Source organism: Sphaerodactylus townsendi, linkage group LG05 (assembly GCF_021028975.2).
Source record: "Sphaerodactylus townsendi isolate TG3544 linkage group LG05, MPM_Stown_v2.3, whole genome shotgun sequence".
Lineage (NCBI taxonomy): Eukaryota > Metazoa > Chordata > Lepidosauria > Squamata > Sphaerodactylidae > Sphaerodactylus > Sphaerodactylus townsendi.
This window is the reverse complement of record NC_059429.1, coordinates 126,621,453-126,642,155: the sequence shown is the minus strand read 5'-3', so window position 1 is coordinate 126,642,155 and position 20,703 is coordinate 126,621,453. Positions and strand designations below refer to the sequence as shown.

Sequence of the window (20,703 nt, the reverse complement as noted above, 5' to 3'; positions counted from 1 at the left end):
TTTCCTTTCACACGCCACGCGGTCAAGCAAAGCCACGTTGGATCGGGGTGAAATAGCGGACCTTGTATTAGCAGGTCTGGGGCTGTTGGTAGTGTCAGAGGCTGTCCGCTGGCTAGCTCCTGGATGGTGGAAAACCATGGCCTCCGTGGCCATCTTGGTGCCACCAGGATGACTGTTGCCTGCTCCAAGATGATTTTCCTCAGGAGGCGTGGGATTAATGGGAATGGTGGGAATGCGTATAGCAGGCCCGGCGGCCACTTCACCGTCATCGCATCTGTTTCCTCCGCAGTCGGCTGGAAGAACCTGGAAAAGAACCTGGCTGTCTGGGCATTCTCCGGCGAGGCTAGGAGGTCCACTTCTGGAGTTCCGAAGGTTTTGCAGATCAGGCGGAATACTCGTGGGTTCAGCTGCCATTCTCCTTCTTGTATCTCCTGTCTGCTCAACCAGTCTGCTTGGTTGTTTAGCTTTCCCTTGATGTGTTGCGCTTCCAGCGACAGCAGGTTGTCCTCTGCCCAAGACAAGATCTTTTCTGCTTCTTGATGCAACCTCGGGGACCTTGAGCCCCCCTGGTTGTTGACATACATTTTGGCCGTCACGTTGTCGGTCCTGATAATGACGTGTTGTTGTTGTAGATCCTTTTGGAAGTGTCTTAAGGCCAGAGCTATGGCTCTGGTTTCCAGTATGTTGATGGCGAGTTTTGTTTCTTTTTCCTCCCATCTTCCCTGTACATATTTTTGGTCGAGGGTGGCTCCCCATCCCTGCAGGCTGGCATCTGTGAAGACCTGTGGACGCTCCCCGTGCAGGTAGCGCTTGCCCTTCTGTAGGTTCCTCTTGATTAGCCACCATCGGAGACTGTAGCGGACTGAGTTCGGGATGACGATATTTTTGTCCCGCTTTTGGATTATGTCCCCTTGAAATCTGCGCAGGAGGTGTTGCAGTGGCCTGGCGTGGAATCGGGCCCACTGGTTCAGGTCCATCACAGAAATGAAGAGACCCAGGAGGCTGGCTGCCTTGAGCAGCGCCGGATGCCTGGCGGTTAGCAAAGCTGAGGTTGCTTGCTGGATTCTCTGGATCTTTTCTTCGGGGATGAACAGTGAGTCCTTTTCCGTGTCCAGGATGGCTCCCAGGTGCTCGATCCTTCTTTTTGGTTCGATTGAGCTCTTTTCGAGGTTGACCATGAACCCGTGCGCTTGCAGCGTGTTCTGCACTCTGGTGACATCGATACGCCTTGTTGTCTGGAGCTGGACCTGATTAACAGGTCGTCTAAGTAGGGATGGATGTGGATTCCCTCCTCTCTCAGACGAATTATCGGACCTAGAAGTATCTTTGAGAACGTTCTGGGGGCCGTGGCCAGTCCAAATGGGAGCGCTTTGTATTGGAAGTGTTGCAGGCCCACCGCAAATCTCAGGAACTTGCGATGGGCCTGGTGGATCGGGATGTGCAAGTACGCTTCCCGTAGGTCTAGGGAGGTCAAGAATTCGTTGTGCTGCAGGGCTGCAGATATAGTTCGGAGAGTTTCCATACGGAACCTCGGCAATCGAATTGACTTGTTGACTGTCCTTAGATTCAGCACTGCTCTGCAATCCCCATTTCGTTTGGGGACTGTAAAAAAGTGTGAATATGTTCCTAAGAATCTCTCCTGCAGTGGCACTGGCTCTATTGCCTGAATGTTTAAAAGGTGATCCACTGCCTGGAGGGTTAAGAGGGCCTTGGCCGGCCGTGTCGCCAACGGAGATGGTATGAACTGTGGTTTTGGAAACTTTGCGAACTCTATCACATAGCCTTCTTGAACTACCTCCCTGGCCCACCTGTCTATATGTGGGCCCTGCCAGGCTGCCTGGAACCTGGATAGACGTCCCCCAATAGGGGGGTCCAGGTAGTCATTGTTTTTTGAAGTCTGGCTTGAATGGTTTTCCCTGTTTGTTATGTTGTTTTTGGAAGTTTTTGTTCCGAAAGGAGCTCTGTTGGCGTTGCTGCTGCTGCCAGCTTGGTTTTGAGGACTCTCCGGAGTATCTGGGGAGCACTCTGTTGGAGCGAAACGTGGTTCTGGAGTTGGAGTTGCTTTTCTCCTGTCTTACCGATTTGGGCATTGCCTTCTTTTTGTCCTTAGTTTCGACAAGTACCCGGTCTAAATGTTTGCCAAATAAAGCCTCTCCAAAATAGGAGTAGGCCACCACCACGTTTTTTGACCGAGCATCCGCTTGCCACGGGCGGAGCCACGCGTTACGCCTGGCGATCATGGTGGATGCCATGGCCCTGGCTATGAGAGCGATGGCATCCAGCGTGGCATCAGCTATAAAGGCAGAAGCCAGGAGCACCCGCTCCACTCCCTCTCTGGTGGCAGAGTCCATAGCAGGGATCCTTTCCAGGATCCTCTTGAGCCACGCCATGCTGGCTCTGGAGACCGTGGAGGCCGGAGTGAGGGCCTTAATGGCTGCGGCCATCCACTCGTGTGCCTTTCGGAGGGCTGCCTCCGACCTTCTATCTAGCGAATCTCTAATATTGCCCTCTCCTTCCTTGACGACCAGGTCCCCTGAGTGGAGAGCTGCCACCGGCTCGTCTATGGCTGGTGCCTGTAACATTGTATGAAATTGGGGAGGGACCAGGTATGTCTTTTTGTACGACGGTGGGAGCGTTTTGTGCGCTGCTGGTTTGAGCCATTCTCTTCTAATGCGCCCCACAAAGTATTCCGGGATCGGAAAAAACTTTGCCCCTTCTTGGTCTGGAGGGAAGTAGTCTAGTTTGCCTTTTGGGTAGCCCTTAATGGGCTTTGTGGGAACAATATCAGAGTCAGGGTCTGCTGGGGGGTCTTCTGCCCCCTCCTGATCTTGCAGGTCTAAAGCTGATATGGACTTTGTGATCAGTAGTTGGAGGTCCTCTAATTTAAAAAATTTTGGGGACTGCTCTGTAGCCTCTATGGCCGTTTCCTCTGCATCAGAGAACCTTTCCTCCCCTGTCCCTTCTTCGTCCTCGGAGGAGTTCTCTTCCTCCTCCGGGAACTCAATGGGATTCCTGTACTGGCGCCTTCCCTCCGCCTCTCTTTGGCTGGTCGTGGCTGCCGTTTTACTGCGGCCTGCCTGCGCCGGGGCGGCGCGCCTCTCCCTGGCCTCCAGGGCCTTGTCTATTTGTTCGGCCAAAAAGCGCGCGAACTCTTCTGGCGGCGCGTTGTGCCAGGCCGCGACTGCCGTTGCCGCGGTTGCTGGCAGAGAATTGGGGCCTGTGGACTCCGCCCCCTCCCCCCGGGGCCCCGGCTCTTGCCTTGTCGAGGAGGTCGTTGCCTGGACTGGGGCTTCGGGATCTTCTTGGCCGGGGGGGAGCACCGGGGACTCCGAATCCCGCATGGGGTAGGAGGAACCGGTGTCGGAGCCGCCGCTAACGGCTGCGCCCTCGGAAGGCGCCAAGCTCCCGTCCGTTGCAGGGCCGCGCGGCCGCTTGCTCGCGGGCGCGGTCCCGTCCTTGCCGGCTGCTTTCTTCTTCTTACGGAGGTCCCCTGCTGGAGCCTCCGTGAGGGCGATGGTTTTTGCCCTGGTCGATCTTGTTCCCTCCGCAGCGGAGCGGCCAAATCCCTCCCTGGGGGGTGTGAAAGAGCCGGTCGACATCTTGGCGGGAACCGCGTGCGCGGCGAATTTGTCTAACCTAATCACTCCTCTTTTCCCTAAACGTTTTACACACTAAGCGGGGGAGGGGAGTGACACAAAACACCAAGAAACAAGTACACACACAAACTCAACATAAGACTCCTATGTGCTAGATCCTTAAGGAGCTAAGCACAAACGCATGCACTCCTTGCAGGCAGGAAAGAATACTGAGGCTAGAAGGAGTCGTGACCTCACAGGAAGAAGGCGTTACTTCGTTAATTAGTTCCTGCCTCCTTGCAATTGGTGAAGAAGACACCCTATCAAGATATCCCCCGCCGCCAGTAGAAGGTGATGTTGGGGAATCAATGGAGCTGTATGGGCAAAAAGGGCAGTAGCTATCATGAGGAAGAGAGCAGGGTTAAGACTGTGTGGGAAAGCTGTTAGGATCCACCACACTACTGGTGTTCTCCACGACTCAACATACAACACGAAGGTGCTGAATTAGAATTCATCAAAAACACCCATGTGACATTCTGGCTTCAACAGAGACCTGGATTTCCCCAATCACAACAATCTACACCGCCCTGAACACGTGAGGGGAGGGCAGCATATAAAACTAATGAAACAAATCTCCAATGGTGCAACAGGCCCCACTTTCCAGGAATTTTAACTGACTCCTCTCAACAAGCCCTGTCAGACTATGATTTTGTACCGAGATAAGCAAAGGGTTGAAGGGCCATTAACTTATCTGTTTGAACCTTAACCTCCTTCGCCATCCAGTATGTGTACCTGTTAATGCTGTTGGTTTATGATGGGACTCATCTTTACCCCTTGGAGCAGCAGTGGAGTAGGAGGTTAAGAGCGTGTGTATCTAATCTGGAGGAACTGGGTTTGATTCCCAGCTCTGCCGCCTGAGCTGTGGAGGCTTATCTGGGGAATTCAGATTAGCCTGTGCACTCCCACACATGCCAGCTGGGTGACCTTGGGCTAGTCACAGCTTCTCGGAGCTCTCTCGGCCCCACCTACCTCACAGGGTGTTTGTTGTGAAGGGGGAAGGGCAAGGAGATGGTAAGCCCCTTTGAGTCTCCTGCAGGAGAGAAAGGGGGGGATATAAATCCAAACTACTACTCCTCCTACTCCTACTCCTCTTCTTCTTCTTCTATGTCAGTTCCTCCCCTTTCCAGCTGATATTGAGATTCCTGCTTGAAAGCTGTAATTCAGACCAAGCCTTGATTCCTCCCCACCCCACCTGCCCCGTGAAAATTCCTCAGCACAGTTTTCCATCACATATCTACCTGACAAAGGGGACACAAATCCACAAAAGCTTGCACTGGAATAAATGTGTTAGTCTTAGGTTCCCCAAAGCAGTGTGTGTGGGCACATGGCACCCACCAGATTTTCCTTAGCAGCCGCTGAGCTCTCCAGAAAGGGGACAGGAGCATTGTAAGGCTGGGCTTGTTATGGGCTGCCCATATGCAAATAAAGCGTTTTTCCATGGCTGCAATAGCCAGGAAGTGCCAGGAAGACTGGCAAGCCCCTGGGCTTCCATTAGTCCGTGTGTGGTTCCATTATCTTCCTGATCAGGATTCCTTTTGTTTCTTTTTGACCCCACAGTTCTTCCTCCTTGCTTTTCCTTTCTTCTTTCAACTCCCAGGTCTCCTTCCCTGTTTTTCCTTTCCCTCTTTTCCTTTTCACTCTTTTGTTTTGCGCTCCTTTCTCTTTCTCCCCCCCCCCTTCCAGGATCTACTTTCTCCTTATTTTCCTTTCTCTTTCTTCCCCAGCTTTCTTTCCTTTGAATTTATCCCTCTTCTCCTTCCTCACTTCGTGCTTTGTCGCCGCCGCCGCCGCCCTTCTTCTTCTTCTTCTTCTTCTTCTTCTTCTTCTTCTTCTTCTTCTTCTTCTTCTTCTTCTTCTTCTTCTTCTTCTTCTTCTTCTTCTTCTTCTTCTTCTTCTTCTTCTTCTTCTTCTTCTTCTTCTTCTTCTTCTTCTTCTTCTTCTTCTTCTTCTTCAAATCGAGGAAGGAGGAGTCATGTTCGTTCCGCCTCCTGTGGCAACTGTTTTAAGGCAGCGCTCACCACCCTCTATCAAAATTTAATGGCTCCTGCCGGTCAGGAAGGCTGGGGACCCCTGCACTACATTTTTTTTGTTTTACTTTGGATCCTGTGATATTGTTCCCCTTGCCTCTGGACGCTGTAGAAGAGTTTTTCCACTGCGGCGCTCACTGTATCTACCGCCAGCACTTCCGCATGCATAAAGGCTCCCTGAAAAACACTGAGCTTGCATATATAGAAGCGCCAGTGGCAAAGGAAGAAAGCGCTGGAGCACAGGAAAACCTCTGAACCAGACAGAGAGAAGCGCAAGGGTAACGATGTCATAGACCCCAAAGCTCACGACTCTTGAAGTCGTTACCAGAACTCTTTGCACTGTGTGTGCCATCTCTAGTTCAAAAACTGTTCCATTTTGTAAAAAAAATAGATCTGTGTTCACTCATAGTTTCCATTGCGGCTACAGAAAACTCTTCCACCTCTCTGACACATCAATAAAAATAATAATTACGACTTTGACTTGTATGTCCAAGGATTATCATGAGCCGCCTTAAGGCAAGAAAGTATACTATTTAAGCCTCAAGTGAAACTGGACAGTAACATGGTTATACCATGCAACACACCCATTCTACGCCACAACCACTATAAAAGAAAGACTCAGATGTAAAATACATACAAGAAAATCAACCATCAGACGAGAATTCCTTTCTGCTTTTTAAGCAATAACTCCAAAGAGGTTGCAAAGGTACTTTAACCTTCTCAGGTCAAAAGCTTCAACGGGAAGAAACTGGCCTCCGCCTAGAAACTCAAGCATAAGATGTATCCCACAAGCTCTGGGTGCCTCCCTGATTCAACCTGTTGGTTACTAGAGAGATAATTGCCCGAGAAAGAATGCTTCACGGGTATGCCGAACAAACAAGCATGCCTTTCCGGCGCACGTTGAGGAGATTAACTTCCACAAGGAAAAGCTGCAAGTATGTGCTAGGGGCGTTAGAATGCCTATAGAGCCGTAGGATCTAATCCCACTGGCAGAATGCAGCCAATGGAGCACACAAGCAAGGACTTGGTACATCTGAGGATAAATCAAGACGCCATAAAGGTGTAGAAGTTGGGAGTGCCTGAGCAACCAAGTTGACTGCTGTGTACTGGTCTGACTTACAGGGCTGGATAACATGAGCCAAGAATCTGAAACACTAAGTAGGGCTCTAGAAGTCCAGAGCATTAAGACCCAAGTGCAGTTGTCCTTGAAGTCCGAAAGTCAGTAAGTTTGCAGAAGAAAGCCATTCTTCCTAGCAACATATGACCCAATGTGAGGCTAAGAATGCAATCATATGAGTAACTGCACTCTAAAGGGACGACTTGTCTGATCCAGCAGGGCTCTTCCTATGTTCTCAGTTTGAGCCAGACCCTTGGTGGATTCTAATCTGGAGAACCGGGTTCAATTCCCCGCTCCTCCACCTGAGTGGCAGAGGCTTATCTGGTGAACCAGATGTGTTCCCGCACTCCTACATTCCTGCTGGGTGACCTTGGGCTAGTCACAGTTCTTCGGAACTCTCTCAGCCCCACCTGCCTCCTCATGAGGTGTCTGTTGTGGGGAGAGGAAGGGAAAGGAGAGAAAGGTGGGGTATAAATCAAAACTCTTCAAACTCTTCTTTTTGGTCCAACAGACTGGCAGCGGGAGAGGGAGGGGGAGGGGCCCTGGCATCTGGACATGGCCCACCCACCCTAGTGAAGGGAGGGGGGGTGGAAAGCAAGGGAAAGGGGTCCGGCATCTGGACATGGCCCACCCACCCTAGCAGAAGGAGGGGTGGCATGCAAGGGAGGGGAGGGAGGGGTGGCATGCAAGGGAGGGGAGGGAGGGGTCTGTCCAGAGTCCCAAGCAGAGGTCTTCTGTATCATCTGACTGGCTCTTTTAACTGGAGATGCCGGGGACTGAACCTGGCACTTTCTACAGGCAAAGCAGATGCTCTTCCGCTGAGCTCGTTCAACCCATTATTACTTTACTGCCTGGCCCTTTCCCTTTGGCCATCTGATGCGTGCATTTATTTATCACTGTTTTTTTTTAAACAACATTTCAGCACAAACCGAGAGCAGACGACCTGAAAAGCTGCAGACCCCTCAACCTCGGCTGATGTAAAACTGAAATGATTGCAGCTGCAGCAGCTTGCGTTGGTCCTTGCTATCTCTGGATCTTCCTCCTTTAGACTTCCTCTCTCCACCCCTCAAACAAGAATGTCAACCTCCGGAGGATCTGCATTCTGCCTGCTCTGCGTGAACGCTAAGGACATAAATATGCAGCCAGCTCACTTCAAACAATGTTATTAAGCCAAGAACCACACCAACACTATAGGCTCAAAATAAAATTCACCCACAGAGGGGGCAGATTACAATAAGCATAAGCATAAGCATTTTATTGCCATTGTGCACGCACAACGAAATTTACAGCAGCATTCCTCGATGCACACAATTTCAGACTCATACCCCATCCTCACTTTCCCCTTCCTCCACCCATCCCTACACAGCCCCAAACACATCAACACGAAGCCGCGGAGTTTAGCATAGCCACAGCTCTAGAGTAGAAGCTGTCTCTAAGCCTCTTTGTCCTAGTTTTGATAGACCTGTATCGTCTGCCAGATGGTAACAGTTCAAAAAGAGTGTGCTGGATGAGACGGGTCTCTCAGAATATTTTGGGCTTTCTTTAGGCTTCGGGAATTATAGAGTTCTTCCAAGGAGGGGAGAAGGCAGCCGATAATCCTCTGTGCAGTAGTGATCACCCTTAGGGCCGTCTTTATAGGGTCACCACTTTCAGGATACAGAAACACTCGGGTAGTTCCGTATCCTACGCAACACTGACACCCTGGAAACTCATCACTATCACCCCTCCCCAAAAGGACAGCTACTCCATAGGAACGCTTTTGGCAATTCTGCAAGCCAGGTTCAGATCTTTGCTGCTGCATTCAACTTATTTTAACACATAGGCAAAATCAGCTAAAGTATATGCCAAAAACATAGATGCCCCCCCCCCCCCCCAGTTACAATACTGTGAAAACTGCTTTAACGTATGACAGCTAGGTGGTAAAAGTAAAGGTAGTCCCCTGTGCAAAGGCCAATCCTTTGTGGACACATGGGGTTACCTTACATCACAATGTTTACTAGGCAGACTATGCTTACAGGATGGTTTGCCATTGCCTTCCCCAGTTGTCTACATTTTACCCCAGCAAGATGGGTACCCATTTTACTAACCTTGGAAGCATGGAAGGCTGAGTCAACCTTGAGCCAGCTACCTAAACCCTACAAGGCTATAATACTAACCAAAAACACAATCATCTTTCATAGGTATGTAGGCATGTACGTGCATACACTCATGACGGCTGCAAATTCCTTTTAATTGGTTAAGAAAAACAATGATTTTGGTTATCTCTTCCTCCTTTGGATTTCCTCTCTCTCCAACACTCAAACAAAACTGTCAACTTCCAGCATAGGACTCGCCGATTTGGTCTGTTATCTGCAATTACTAGGTGATTTGGTATGTCATCTGCAAATTTACCAGTAGGTATATAATGCAGTAAATCCATCAAATATTAAGATTTTGACATGAAAACAAGCATTCAGGGCACAATTCTACACATCAGGCTAAAATACCAGCTCAAATCCTATTTCCAAGGAAAAGAGAAAAGTCCCCACAATGCAACACCTATCAATTGGGATGCAAATTAGGGGGCATGTCGAGGACACAATTTCAAGCTCTAACTTGAGGGCGATGGGGTTATAATATCACTCCAGTTCAACATTCCCTGTATTACCATATTAACAGGCAGCGGATCCCTAGAGCAGATGAATCTGAGCCGGTGGCGGAGCTACCAGGGGAAGGGGGGTGCGCCACGCACCGGGCGCATGGCTTTGGGTCACTTGGGGCAGTAGGTTTTCCCCGACCCGGCCCCACACTTGCCCCTTTATAGCAAGCCGAGGAGCAGGCTGGAGAACAGGCCTGCTTGTTCCCTTCCAGGCTGCAAAGGACCTGGTAGGAACTACATTTCCCAGGGGATTCCTGGGAAATGTAGTTCCCACCAGGTCGTTTGCAGCCTGGAAGGGAACACAGGCAGGCCTGTTCTCCAGCCTGCTCGGTTCGCTAAAGTAAGTGTGTGTGGGGGGGCCGCAGGAAGGGGACACCACGGGGGGGCACCGCACGGGGGGGCACATGCGAAAAAGCCAGAGTGCGCACCGGGCGCACTCTGGCCGAGCTATGCCTCTGATCTGAGCACGGATGCTTTCTAACCAGACTGCAGGGCTTTCAACGGGATGCGTATCCAAATACTCATTCTCAGCATGCAAGTGAAGATGCGCACAGTATCGAAAACAAAGCAGCAGAGAGAGGGAGCATCCGCACCTGAAAACTGAATAAGTGACAAATGTGCACCCTTCTTTTGCAAGTCTTAGTCAGTTGGTTAAGATATGCACAGGACGGGCGGTTCCAATATCAGCCTTGACATCTTGCACTGATGGGGAGCATTCACCCAGATGCCCAGGAATGGGGCAGCCATGTTTTTTTCTTTCCACCTCTATTCAAGTCAAGGTTCTATCTCACAGCGACACAGTCACACACTTCACTAAAACTGAACAACAGCATCATCATACTGGCCAGACAATTCCAAATTAGTTGTGGTGGGTTTTCCGGGGTGTGTGGCCGTGGTCTGGTAGATCTTTTTCCTAACGTTTTGCCTGCATCTTTGGCTGGCATCTTCAGAGCTGTATCACAGAGAGAAGTGTGCTACACACTGTCAGACACAGCCAAAACGCTAGGAGCAAGATCTACCAGGCCACGGCCTGATCTACCAGGCGAAACGTTAGGCACAAGATCTACCAGACCACGGTCACACAGTCCAGAAAATCCACAACGACCAGTTGAATCCGGCAGTGAGAGCCTTCGACAATTCCCAATTGGTTGGGATAGTGTAGTCAGCGGGAAGTTTTGGATCTTTAAAAAAAAATGCTACTAGACCTAGTGCCAGGAAGAACAGCCAACAGCGGGAAAGGGAAACAAAGAAGGTAGGAAACATTAGGAGCCCGTGAAAGCCCCTTTTTAAATTGTAAATGATTGAACATGAATATTCAGCACTGCCCTAGTCCAGTTGATTTCCCAAGCTTCATTCAAATACATACCAGCCATTGACAGAGACACCCACACCATCCTAAAACTGCAATTGAACACATCTGAAGCCTGACGTTACAACAGCAGCCTGACATTACAACAGCAGCAAAACTTGCCTGACGTTACAACCTGACGTTACAACAGCAGCAAAACTTAAATAATGGTTACTACAGCAGATGGATGTCTTTATTCAGTCTAGAGGAGGGGTCTGCAAGCTGCGGCTCTCCAGATGTCCATGGACTACAATTCCCATCAGCCCCTGCCAGCATGGCCAAGTGGCAGGGCTGATGGGAATTGTAGTCCATGAACATCTGGAGAGCCGCAGCTTGCAGACCCCTGGTCTAGAGAAATACCAGAAGCAAGTACATATGGCTTACCAGAGCCACAGGCTGGATACTCAAGCTCTGTAACCACACCAGACGTTTTTAGAATACATTAACACACACTAAAACTCTGGGCATCGTTGCTATCGGCCACTGCATAAAATGGGCTGTCACCAAGGACTACAATCTTGGACAAAGAGGCCACCAAATGTACAGTAACAAAAAGAACAAAATTTAGACAGTGTCAGCTCCAACCGTGCATGCAGAATACATGTGCTTACACGCTCTCTCTTGCTTTTCAGAGCAGGCATGTGAGAAAACATTCACGTTGTATCCTGAATCTCAACCATCTCAATCCAAAGAGACACTTATGAGATGACAACAGATTTTTCAGCTTTCGCAAGCTCTCTGCCTATGTAATGTACTTCGGTGCATGATCCCCTTTCACAAAAGCAGTCGTAAGAACGCTTGCATCTGCTAAGCCGGCAGAATGGTACTTTCCAAATCCCTTCTGGCTTAACTCTCTTGCAATATTCTACAGGTAAAGTAATTTAATCTTTCGGTGCAACACATGCTTAAATATACAATGATGTACCTGATCATCTTGTAAGCGGATCTGTTTTAGAGCAGGCTGCAGAGTTGTATCTGAAAGCCTCTCTAGCCGCTTATTTGCACAATCGTTTGTAAGCATCAGATATGTTATCTGGCAAACGGAGCTCTGACTCTCAAAAGCTCAAGCTCCTAACAACTTGTTGGTCTCTGAGGTGCGACTGGACTCAACACTTGCTCTCCTACTGCAGACGAATATGGCGACCCTCTGAAACGATCTTAAATGAAGGAGAATAGCTATAGAAGATCTTTAGACATATATACTTTTATATACAGAAGTTGTTGGTTTTTTTGCAGAGGATTGTCAGCAATATTGGCAGGCAAGACAGGAACAGCTGACAATTTCAAGCATCACTATGTTTGGCAGGGATCATCCACCACCTTGTTTAAAGCCTTTATTGTAAAAACATACTGGACAGATCAAAAACCTTTACAACCAATTGAGAATACAGTGTTCCGGCAGCAGGAACCAAACTGTTTCTAACGCATCCAAGCCAACATCTTTGGGATTTTCCTAGCGGTCTGCATGCAATCCATGGTTATTCCTCTTGACCGGAACAAGACAGTAAGGATTATTTGAAAGCAAGATCCTAATTGCTCTGTTCCACACCTCACTGGCATTTTTACCGAGTTCTGGAAATTACAGCTGCCAGTTTTTCCAGTTCTTTCCTTTCCCTTACCTTTATCATAATACCTTAAACCCTTTTATGCCAACACTAGAGTTACTTCGGATTTCTTGCTTTTATGAGTCTCCAGCCTATGCATTTATGCAGCTTCCAATATGATGCAGTTCCGTTTTTTCAGACAGAAAAAAAAAATCAGGAAAAAGGGTCAAACAGAGTATTTTGTTGTAATTAATGTTTGCAGGGAATTTCCGTTCATCTTTAGAAACTGTGCAAGAGTGTATTCACCAGCATTCATTATCTAACTAAATGTCATATGACATCTATGCTTATTATGTCTATCTATGTTGATTATGTATGCTGCTATGATTATTGTTGCCTTATAGCTTATATTGTTATGATTATTGATGTTCTTGTTGTTTATATGCCATGTTTATAATGTTATGTTTATTGATGCTAAGTTTCTTGATATTTTGTTGCTTGATGTTATGATTCCTGATGTTTGCCATTATGCTGTTGTTGTTCACCGCCCTGAGCCCTTCAGTGGAGGGCGGTATACAGATCGAGCAATACAACACAATATTCCACAATGATAAGGAGTGTTTTCGTAAGGGCAGTGTCAGACTAACATAGAAAAACACATCCCATTATGGTTACTTGGTAGAGACTTCCTATTAAGAATGCAGTATTAATCAATAATCTGAACCCCTTCCACACACTCATTTATATTCAGGAGAAGAGCCATTGGCTAACAGGCTAGCAAGATCAATAGCAGCAAAGACTTCTCTCCTGTGGCGTAGAGACTTCAGAACCAGGGAGCAGAAAAAAGGAATACCTGTCTTTTCGTTTTTAGATAAACACCTAAAGCATACCATGAAAAGAGCTTAGCATGTGATGTGTAAATGTCATTGTTAAATTGTTTGGATTAAGAAACTCCTTGTGCCGGGAATAAAACGAGATGCACTGTATTTATTCCACGTACCAGTGAAATGAAGACTACTGACTACAGCATATTCACATAAATCAATTTCTCCACGTGTGCATGCCTAGAGCATACATGTTAGAAAGCCACACACCCTTTCATAGCCTCAAACATGTATACAATAGAAACAGACAGGCAAACGAACGTCACACACTTTGCCCTACATGGAAGCGCCATTTGAGCAGTAAATTACTTGTGTTCAAATGCAGACAGACCAACTTCGCAAGAATCACAGAAAAAACTCAGATCTTGACACCATCTCCTAGTCCACGGGTGTCCAACTCTGGTGCTTCAGATGTTCATGGATTACAATTCCCATCAGATATAATTCCCTAAAATTCCCAATTGGCCATGCCAGCAGGGGCTGATGGGAACCGTAGTCCATGAACATCTGAAGCGCCAGAGTTGGACACCCCTGTCCTAGTCGGTTCAAAAACAGAAGGGATTCCCATCCATAAACATATTTTCACATACATAAAAGTCACAACTTCCCAGTAATGGCAGACATGCCTGTTAACAGAATAAATACCAATAAGTTATATACTATAATCAACAAAACTTTAAAACATTACAAATCGTGAAAAAAGTCTGCTAAAACCAAACACACTGGGGTTGGCCAAAACCCATTTGATTTTAATGAACTCTCTTTTAAAACAATTTGTACTGTATTATAGTTTTGTTAATTTATTGCATGTAACCCATTAGTATTCATTCTGTGAATAGGTGTTTTGTCCACCTTCTTATTTACCTGGGTTTTTTGGGGTTGAAATATTTTTCTTCCCCTTTCTGTTTTGGAATGGCAGAAACGCATCATTCTGGTTCTTCCGCACAGGCTAATTTTTCATATTTCTTTACTCACCCGTAACGGCATCATAGAATTCCTCTTCACTATTCATCCTTTAAGTAGTAGGTTTTTCCCTCTGCCCAAGCAGACTGCTTCCTTCTAATGCATAGCTGCTCTTGATGTGATAGATTTCTTTCATAAAAATATTTTCCCAAATGATCCGCTTGGGAGAGAAAAGAAAATAATTATGTTTCTCACTTATGTGCTTCAGACCATAATTTAAAGACCCACATTCTCTGCTTTTCAAAAAGTGAATACGAAGCCTACAATGACATCTAATGTCACAAAAAGAGGAAAGAAATTGTGTACTAAATAGTTTTGAAGATGCACTGGGATTGCTTTGCAATTGCAGATAATTTCACAATCATGGCAAAGATGCACACACGTACACACAATGAAATTTGGTGCATCGCTGGCTCCAGAGTTTGAACATAATCCACAGAGGACTGATATTTAGCAGACTGTTGTTTTGGGGTTGGGGGTTGGGGAGAAGCAAGTTTGGAAATCCAATTCCATCCTTCCCAATCTCCTCCTAACACTCTCAGCATGCTCTCGGAATGCAACTGTCTTTCAGCAAGTCCTGAAAAAGCTACAACTCCCTTCGTGTAACATGCTTCAACACAGTCTTTTTCCTCAGTGTCTGGTCTCTTGAATCGACACCAGGAGTTTTACACACCCACTTCTCTGTCTACCTGAAAGGAAGCCAATATTTGTTTGGCAAGTGCCAAGTCCTTCTGCGTTTCATACAATAGCTTCCAAAACGGAGAATCGGGCAACTTCAGCCGACTACCGGCCTGTCAAAACAGAGGAATTTCGTTTGAGTTTCCCTTGGCTTGTTACGTTCCTTGAGCTGCCACTCCCATGTTTTTACAGAGGCTTTTCAGTAATTATCCCAAGTTATGAAACATTTTTATAGCTATCGTTCTAACTTTACAATCGTCCAAAGGGTAGATGCATTATCGGCAGATGTAAAGCTGACTTTTAATCCGATTTTAATTATCGCTGTCACTTGCAATAGTGCTTCGGTGCTGATATGAAGCCTTCACAGTAACAACTCACGGACCTAGCTGTGGCGCAAATGCCATCAAGTCACAGCTGACTTATGGCAACCCTGTAGGGTTTCCAAGAGATATTTGGAGGTGGTTTGCCGTTGCCTGCCTCCGTGTGGGCTGACAGAGTTCTGAGAGAACTGTGACTGGCTCAAGGTCTCCCAGCAGGGTTCATAAGTATGAATGGGGCAGCAAACCCGATTCACCAAATTAGAGAATGCCACTCGTGTGGAGGTGTGGGAAATCGAACCTGGTTCTCCAGATTAGAGTCGGCTGCTCTTAACCGCCATGCAGGCTCTCCAAGCACCTAACTACAGGTTACATTTTCCCGGGGGAGATTCCCACATTAGGTGGAAAGGCATGTTGTGCACTAATCAAATAAGTTCAGGCATAACCAGTGGCGGGATCCAAAAAATTTAGTCACAGGTTCCCATGGTGGTGGGATTCAAACTGTGGCGTAGCACCAATGGGGCTGGGCGGGGCACGACGGGGGCGTGGTCGGGCATTTCGGGGGCGGGGCATTCCTGGGCGGAGCTGTGGCAAGGACGCAGCCGCTGCGCCGGTCCTTGGGCGGGAAATGAATGTACGCAGGCGCAGGCTGCCACGCACGCCGGTGCACCTCCTGCTAGACTGCTTCAAGTTCTGCGCGCTACTGCTGAGAGGAGGGGCGTAACTCAGGCAAAAATCACATGGCAAAATCACCAATTAGTAACCCCCTCTCGGCACACACAAATAATTAGTAACCTACTCTCGGGAACCTGTGAGAACCTGCTGGATCCCACCTCTGGGCATAACTCCAAGCAGGGCTATGGAGTATGAAGAAAATGGCCTTAAGACCACCTCCACCTAATCTTTCTAATCTAGAATCACCGAAGCATAGAGTTGGAAGAGACCACAAGGGCCATCAAGTCCAACCCCCTGCAATGCAGGAACGCATAATCAAAGCACACAGAACAGCCTGGGAGGATCACCATTTGCCCAGCTGCGGAGATGTTACATGTAGCTCCTCAGTATGCATGCAGCCACCAACTGGGAAAACAGCACACTCCTGCCCAGGGCCGCACCAGGTCAGAAAAATGGCAACAGGGTGGAAGTCCAAGCCTCTCTTGCCATATGCCACATTCCTGATCCAAATTGGACCTGTGCCCACCGGCACTTCAGAACATGCCTCGCCACCCAGCCCGGAGACATCTCTGTGAAAGGCATGACCTGCAGCCCTAAGTCTCGGCCGACCTGTTTGTGCCCCCCCCCCCCCCCGCACACATTCTACAGCGTCCCAAAGTAAAACAGAAACAGGTTGCTCGCCGATAGGTGTGTCGACAGCGAGGGGAAAGTTAAGGTCAGGACAGAACAGGGTTATACAAGCCAGTAAAAACAGAGATGGTTTTTAAAAAGAGAGCGAGAAAGAGAGGCAGGGTTGCTTGATAAACAGGGAAGCCGTTGCCAACAATTCAAAGCGAGCCAGCAACTCAAAACAAACCAGCCGCTCCGTAGCATGCATACCTGAACGGGAACGGTTTTGAGCGTTTTCTCTCCACAGTCCCCTCTCCAGCTGCTTTTAAACAATCCAGAATTTTTTTAAAAAAAGTAAGCTGGGGACAGGAGTTGCTGCTAAGGCTATTCAGGCAAAAAACGGTAGATATGCTTCGATGGCAGCAAACTCCTTTTAAGCTGCCCTTTTCAGAAGAAAGCAGCCCGGGCAGGCAATTTTGCCAAGTTAGCGCTGGGAACGTACACTTAGCTGTACGCATCTCTAGTTTCACCCGACCCCTCGTTCTGCTGTATTATTAACTATTAAACACTGTATTCCATTCACACTTTAAAGAGGAGAAGGGAAGAAGAACGTGATCCATTAGGATTAAAAAAAGAACGCTAATTATTTTCCTCCATGACACTTGAAAGTAGCGATAAACCAGTGCAGAAGTGCATAAGAAGTATTCTTAACTGGTACCTTCCCCAAAAGTGCCAGGAAGCTGGCTGGGTGACCTTGAGCTACCTTCTCAGGGTCACCTGGGTTCATTGTTATTGAGAAGATAAAAATGGAGGAAGGGCACGAACCACATGCAGTGCTCCGAAGTCCCTGAGGTAAAAACGTACTTACTAAATAAATAAGGATCAGATGAGGCCTGACTCATGGCATGCATTTCTCGATCCTGATCTACCCATCTAGGATATTATAAACTGTTAAAGACACAGACAGGTTGATTTCCCCACCTCATTTTTGTTCCAATGACGTTGATGGGCAATAGCTGCAGGGCAAACAAAAAGACATGCTTAAGTGGTTAAGAGAAGTGGACGCTAATCTGGAGAACCAGGTTTGATTCCCCGTTCCTCCACATGAGTGGCGGACTCTTATCAAGTGAACCGGATTTTATTTCCTTACTCCTCCACGTGAAGGGCAGTCAGACTGGGTGACTTTGGGCAAGGCACAATTCTCTCAGAACTCTCTCAACTCCACCTGCCTCACAAGATGTGTGTTGTGGGGGAGGGAAGGTGATTGTAAGTCTCATTGAGGCTCCTTAAAGGTAGAGAAAAGCAGAGTATGAAAGCCAACCCCTTTTCTTCTTTCTTACTCAATTAGTAATTAAGTTGTGAAATTAAGTTGTGAAACTGCCACTGGAAGTTGTGATAACCATGAGCACAGATGGCTTCAAAAAGGGGGTTAGACAGATTCATGGAGGATAGGTCCATCAGTGGCTACTAGCCAAGCTCAGTAAAAGAACCCTCCATATTTAAAGACAGTAAACCTGTGAATATTAGAGCTAGGAGGTAACTTTATAGAACCATAGAGCTGGAAGAGACCACAAGGGCCATCAAGTCCAACCCATTGCCATGCACAATCATAGAAACCAAATTTAGGACGTGGGGTTTTGGCCTCTATGCCCTGGCCCCTGCCTGGTGGAACACTCTCCCTCCAGCTGTCCGGGCCCTGCGGGACCTTGGTGAATTCCGCAGGGCCTGTAAGACTGAGTTGTTCCGCCGGGCTTTTGGAGTGTCCAGTCACTGAGAGTGCCCCTTTTTATTCCTCCGGTTCGGAGTTCCCATGATCATCTATGGGACCCACTTTTTGTTTTGCTTCCCCCCTCTGGGAGGGTTTTAATTGGGGTATTGTGGGACGTCATCTTTGTTAATTTTATCGCTGTGTTTTAATCTAATTTTAATGGGGTTGTTTATATGGGTTATTGTACACTGTGTAGACGAAATTATGTTGTACACCGCTCAGAGCCCTTCGGGGGTAGAGCGGTATAAAAACACATAAATAAAAATAAATAAATAAATATGTCCTGTTTCTGGGCTTGCAGAGTAATTGTCTGGCCACTGTATGAGACAGGATGCTGGGCTATAGTGACCATCGGCCTGATCCAACAGGGATCTTCTCATGTCAGAGTGCACCATCCTTGCAGTCAAAAAAAGCCCTCTAAAATGTTGTTTCTGAGGGACAGCAGAAACCCAAGAACAGCATGGAAGATATTTGGGGTTGTAGCAGAAGGGAGCAAAAAGTATTCCCCTCCACCTGCAGAAAAGTACCCCGCATCCATCTGCATAAATCCATGGGATGTTGAGAGAAGCTGAGATGCAATGAAACAAGAAAGGAAGGGAGAATCTACCCCTTCAAGTTTCTGACAGCACGAGGAATGGTTTAGGAGGAGATTCTGAGGGGTGGAAGTAGATTTCCAAACTGTTCCCCCTTCCCATGATCCCTTACAGGCCCTGAACTTATCATAAGATGGTTCTACAGAGAACATGTATAATGTACAACAGGGGCGCCCAACTCTGGTGCTTCAGATGTTCACGGACTACAATTCCCATCAGCCCCTGCTGGCATAGCCAATTGGGCCATGGCAGCAGGGGCTGATGGGAATTGTAGTGCATAAACAACTGAAGCGCCAGAGTTGGACACCCCTGTGGGTGAGTCCTTGGCATGTAGGCAACATCCATAAACAGGCTGATGGGCAGAACTGAAGGCTTCATGTCTCTTGATAGGGATTGACAGGTCACTCTGAAAGTTCTGAATTAAAACTTTTTACTCAAAATACGGTATCGCATCATTCAGGATGTCCGAAATATGGCAGACTTCCAAGAGGAGCACTGAATTAACCCACCGTTTGTGTGACGTAAAAGCCATCTTTGCTTTGCAGTGATAATTCCGTAAGCAGTAACAGATAAGTAGGCAAGAGTTTCAGAACAGTCTACTAATCCACCTCCACTGATGCAGGCTTAACACCGCCTCCCAAGATGAGCTACTGAAGAGCCGAGACCTCCTTAAGCCGAAACTGGGAGGCAGAAAAAACAGTTACCAAAGCATTCGAAAAACAGTTACCAAAGCATTTGGAAATTATCTCTCGAACAGCTGCTCACATAATCCAGAAGGAATAATTTGTTTGTTTTAGTTCATCAGGACAGGGGCAGAAACCATTTGCAAACTAAGTGGAACAGGCAATTGCTTAGCAATTGCAGCCTATGGTGTTTGTTTCTCTTCCGGAGGATAAACACCAGCTCTGGGAAACAGATCTCATACAAGTGAAATGGCACAGGAGGAAGGGTTCAATCTCCTTGCCTCAGGAGCAATACAATTCCACAACCACCTGTCAGCAGAAAATATACTATCTACTCCATGACTTAGAACTTTCACAATGTACGTTTTCTTCGGAGAAAGAGGTAGGAGACAGAACACAGCCAATATGCAACACTTTAAAAGCAATTCTGATTTGGTATCTGAGCCTAACCTGGGAAGGAAATCTGGGAGAAAAAAATTAGAAAACTACAGGGACGTTAACAATTTACAGTTTTTGCATATACAAGAACACGGGAAAAATAAATAATTTGTTATTGCTTTGTAATTTATTTCCCAATCTTAGCTGTCCTCTTTGAACCATCCTGAAGTTTTAGGAGCCTGATAAAAATTAGACTAGTCGAGCAAGACGTTATAAATACCAAGATGTTTTAGCGATATTAAGCAGTGAAAATATCCATCTTGAAATAAAGACTCTTCAGCTAATTGCAATGATGAACAAGGCTGTTAATGAAAGAGGACGCAGATTCACAGAGATATCCATGAGTTGGAAGTGACTTGACAGGACTTAACACACTTAACACAGGTAGACGACAACATTCCATGCTTACTTTACCGTGCTATGTTAGTCCACTAACATAACAGGAAAATTGCATTTGATAGTTGGTTTGCAAAGTAGTGTCACCTTAATAAGGAGATCTATGAAACCAACTTTACTCAAGACTAATTTTCAAGTTAATTTTGCAGCATAGTTGCCACTGCTACCTAGACAGTAATATTTCAAAGATGCTACACATGAGTTGGAAGAAGAGTTGGATTTATATCCCCCTTTCTCTCCTGTAAGGAGACTCAAAGAGACTCAAATCTCCTTTTCTCCCCCCCCGCCCCGCCACAAAAAACACCCTGAGAGAGCTCAGAAGAACTGTGACTAGCCCAAGGTCACCCAGCAGGAATGCAGGAGTGTGGAAACACATCCAGCTGCTCACTC

At 47.2% G+C, this 20,703-nt stretch overlaps 1 protein-coding gene across 2 annotated transcripts in view; it reads right to left on the bottom strand.

Moving 5' to 3' along the window:
- Positions 1-20,703, bottom strand: part of OSBPL2 (oxysterol binding protein like 2) — a 98,241-nt gene that overhangs the window by 58,277 nt on the left and 19,261 nt on the right. For both annotated transcript variants that reach the window (XM_048497996.1, XM_048497997.1), the window contains one exon: positions 14,169-14,316. In XM_048497996.1, coding sequence (XP_048353953.1) covers positions 14,169-14,205 — 37 coding nt within the window. In that variant the 5' untranslated portion in view covers positions 14,206-14,316. The remainder of the gene's footprint in view (positions 1-14,168; positions 14,317-20,703) is intronic.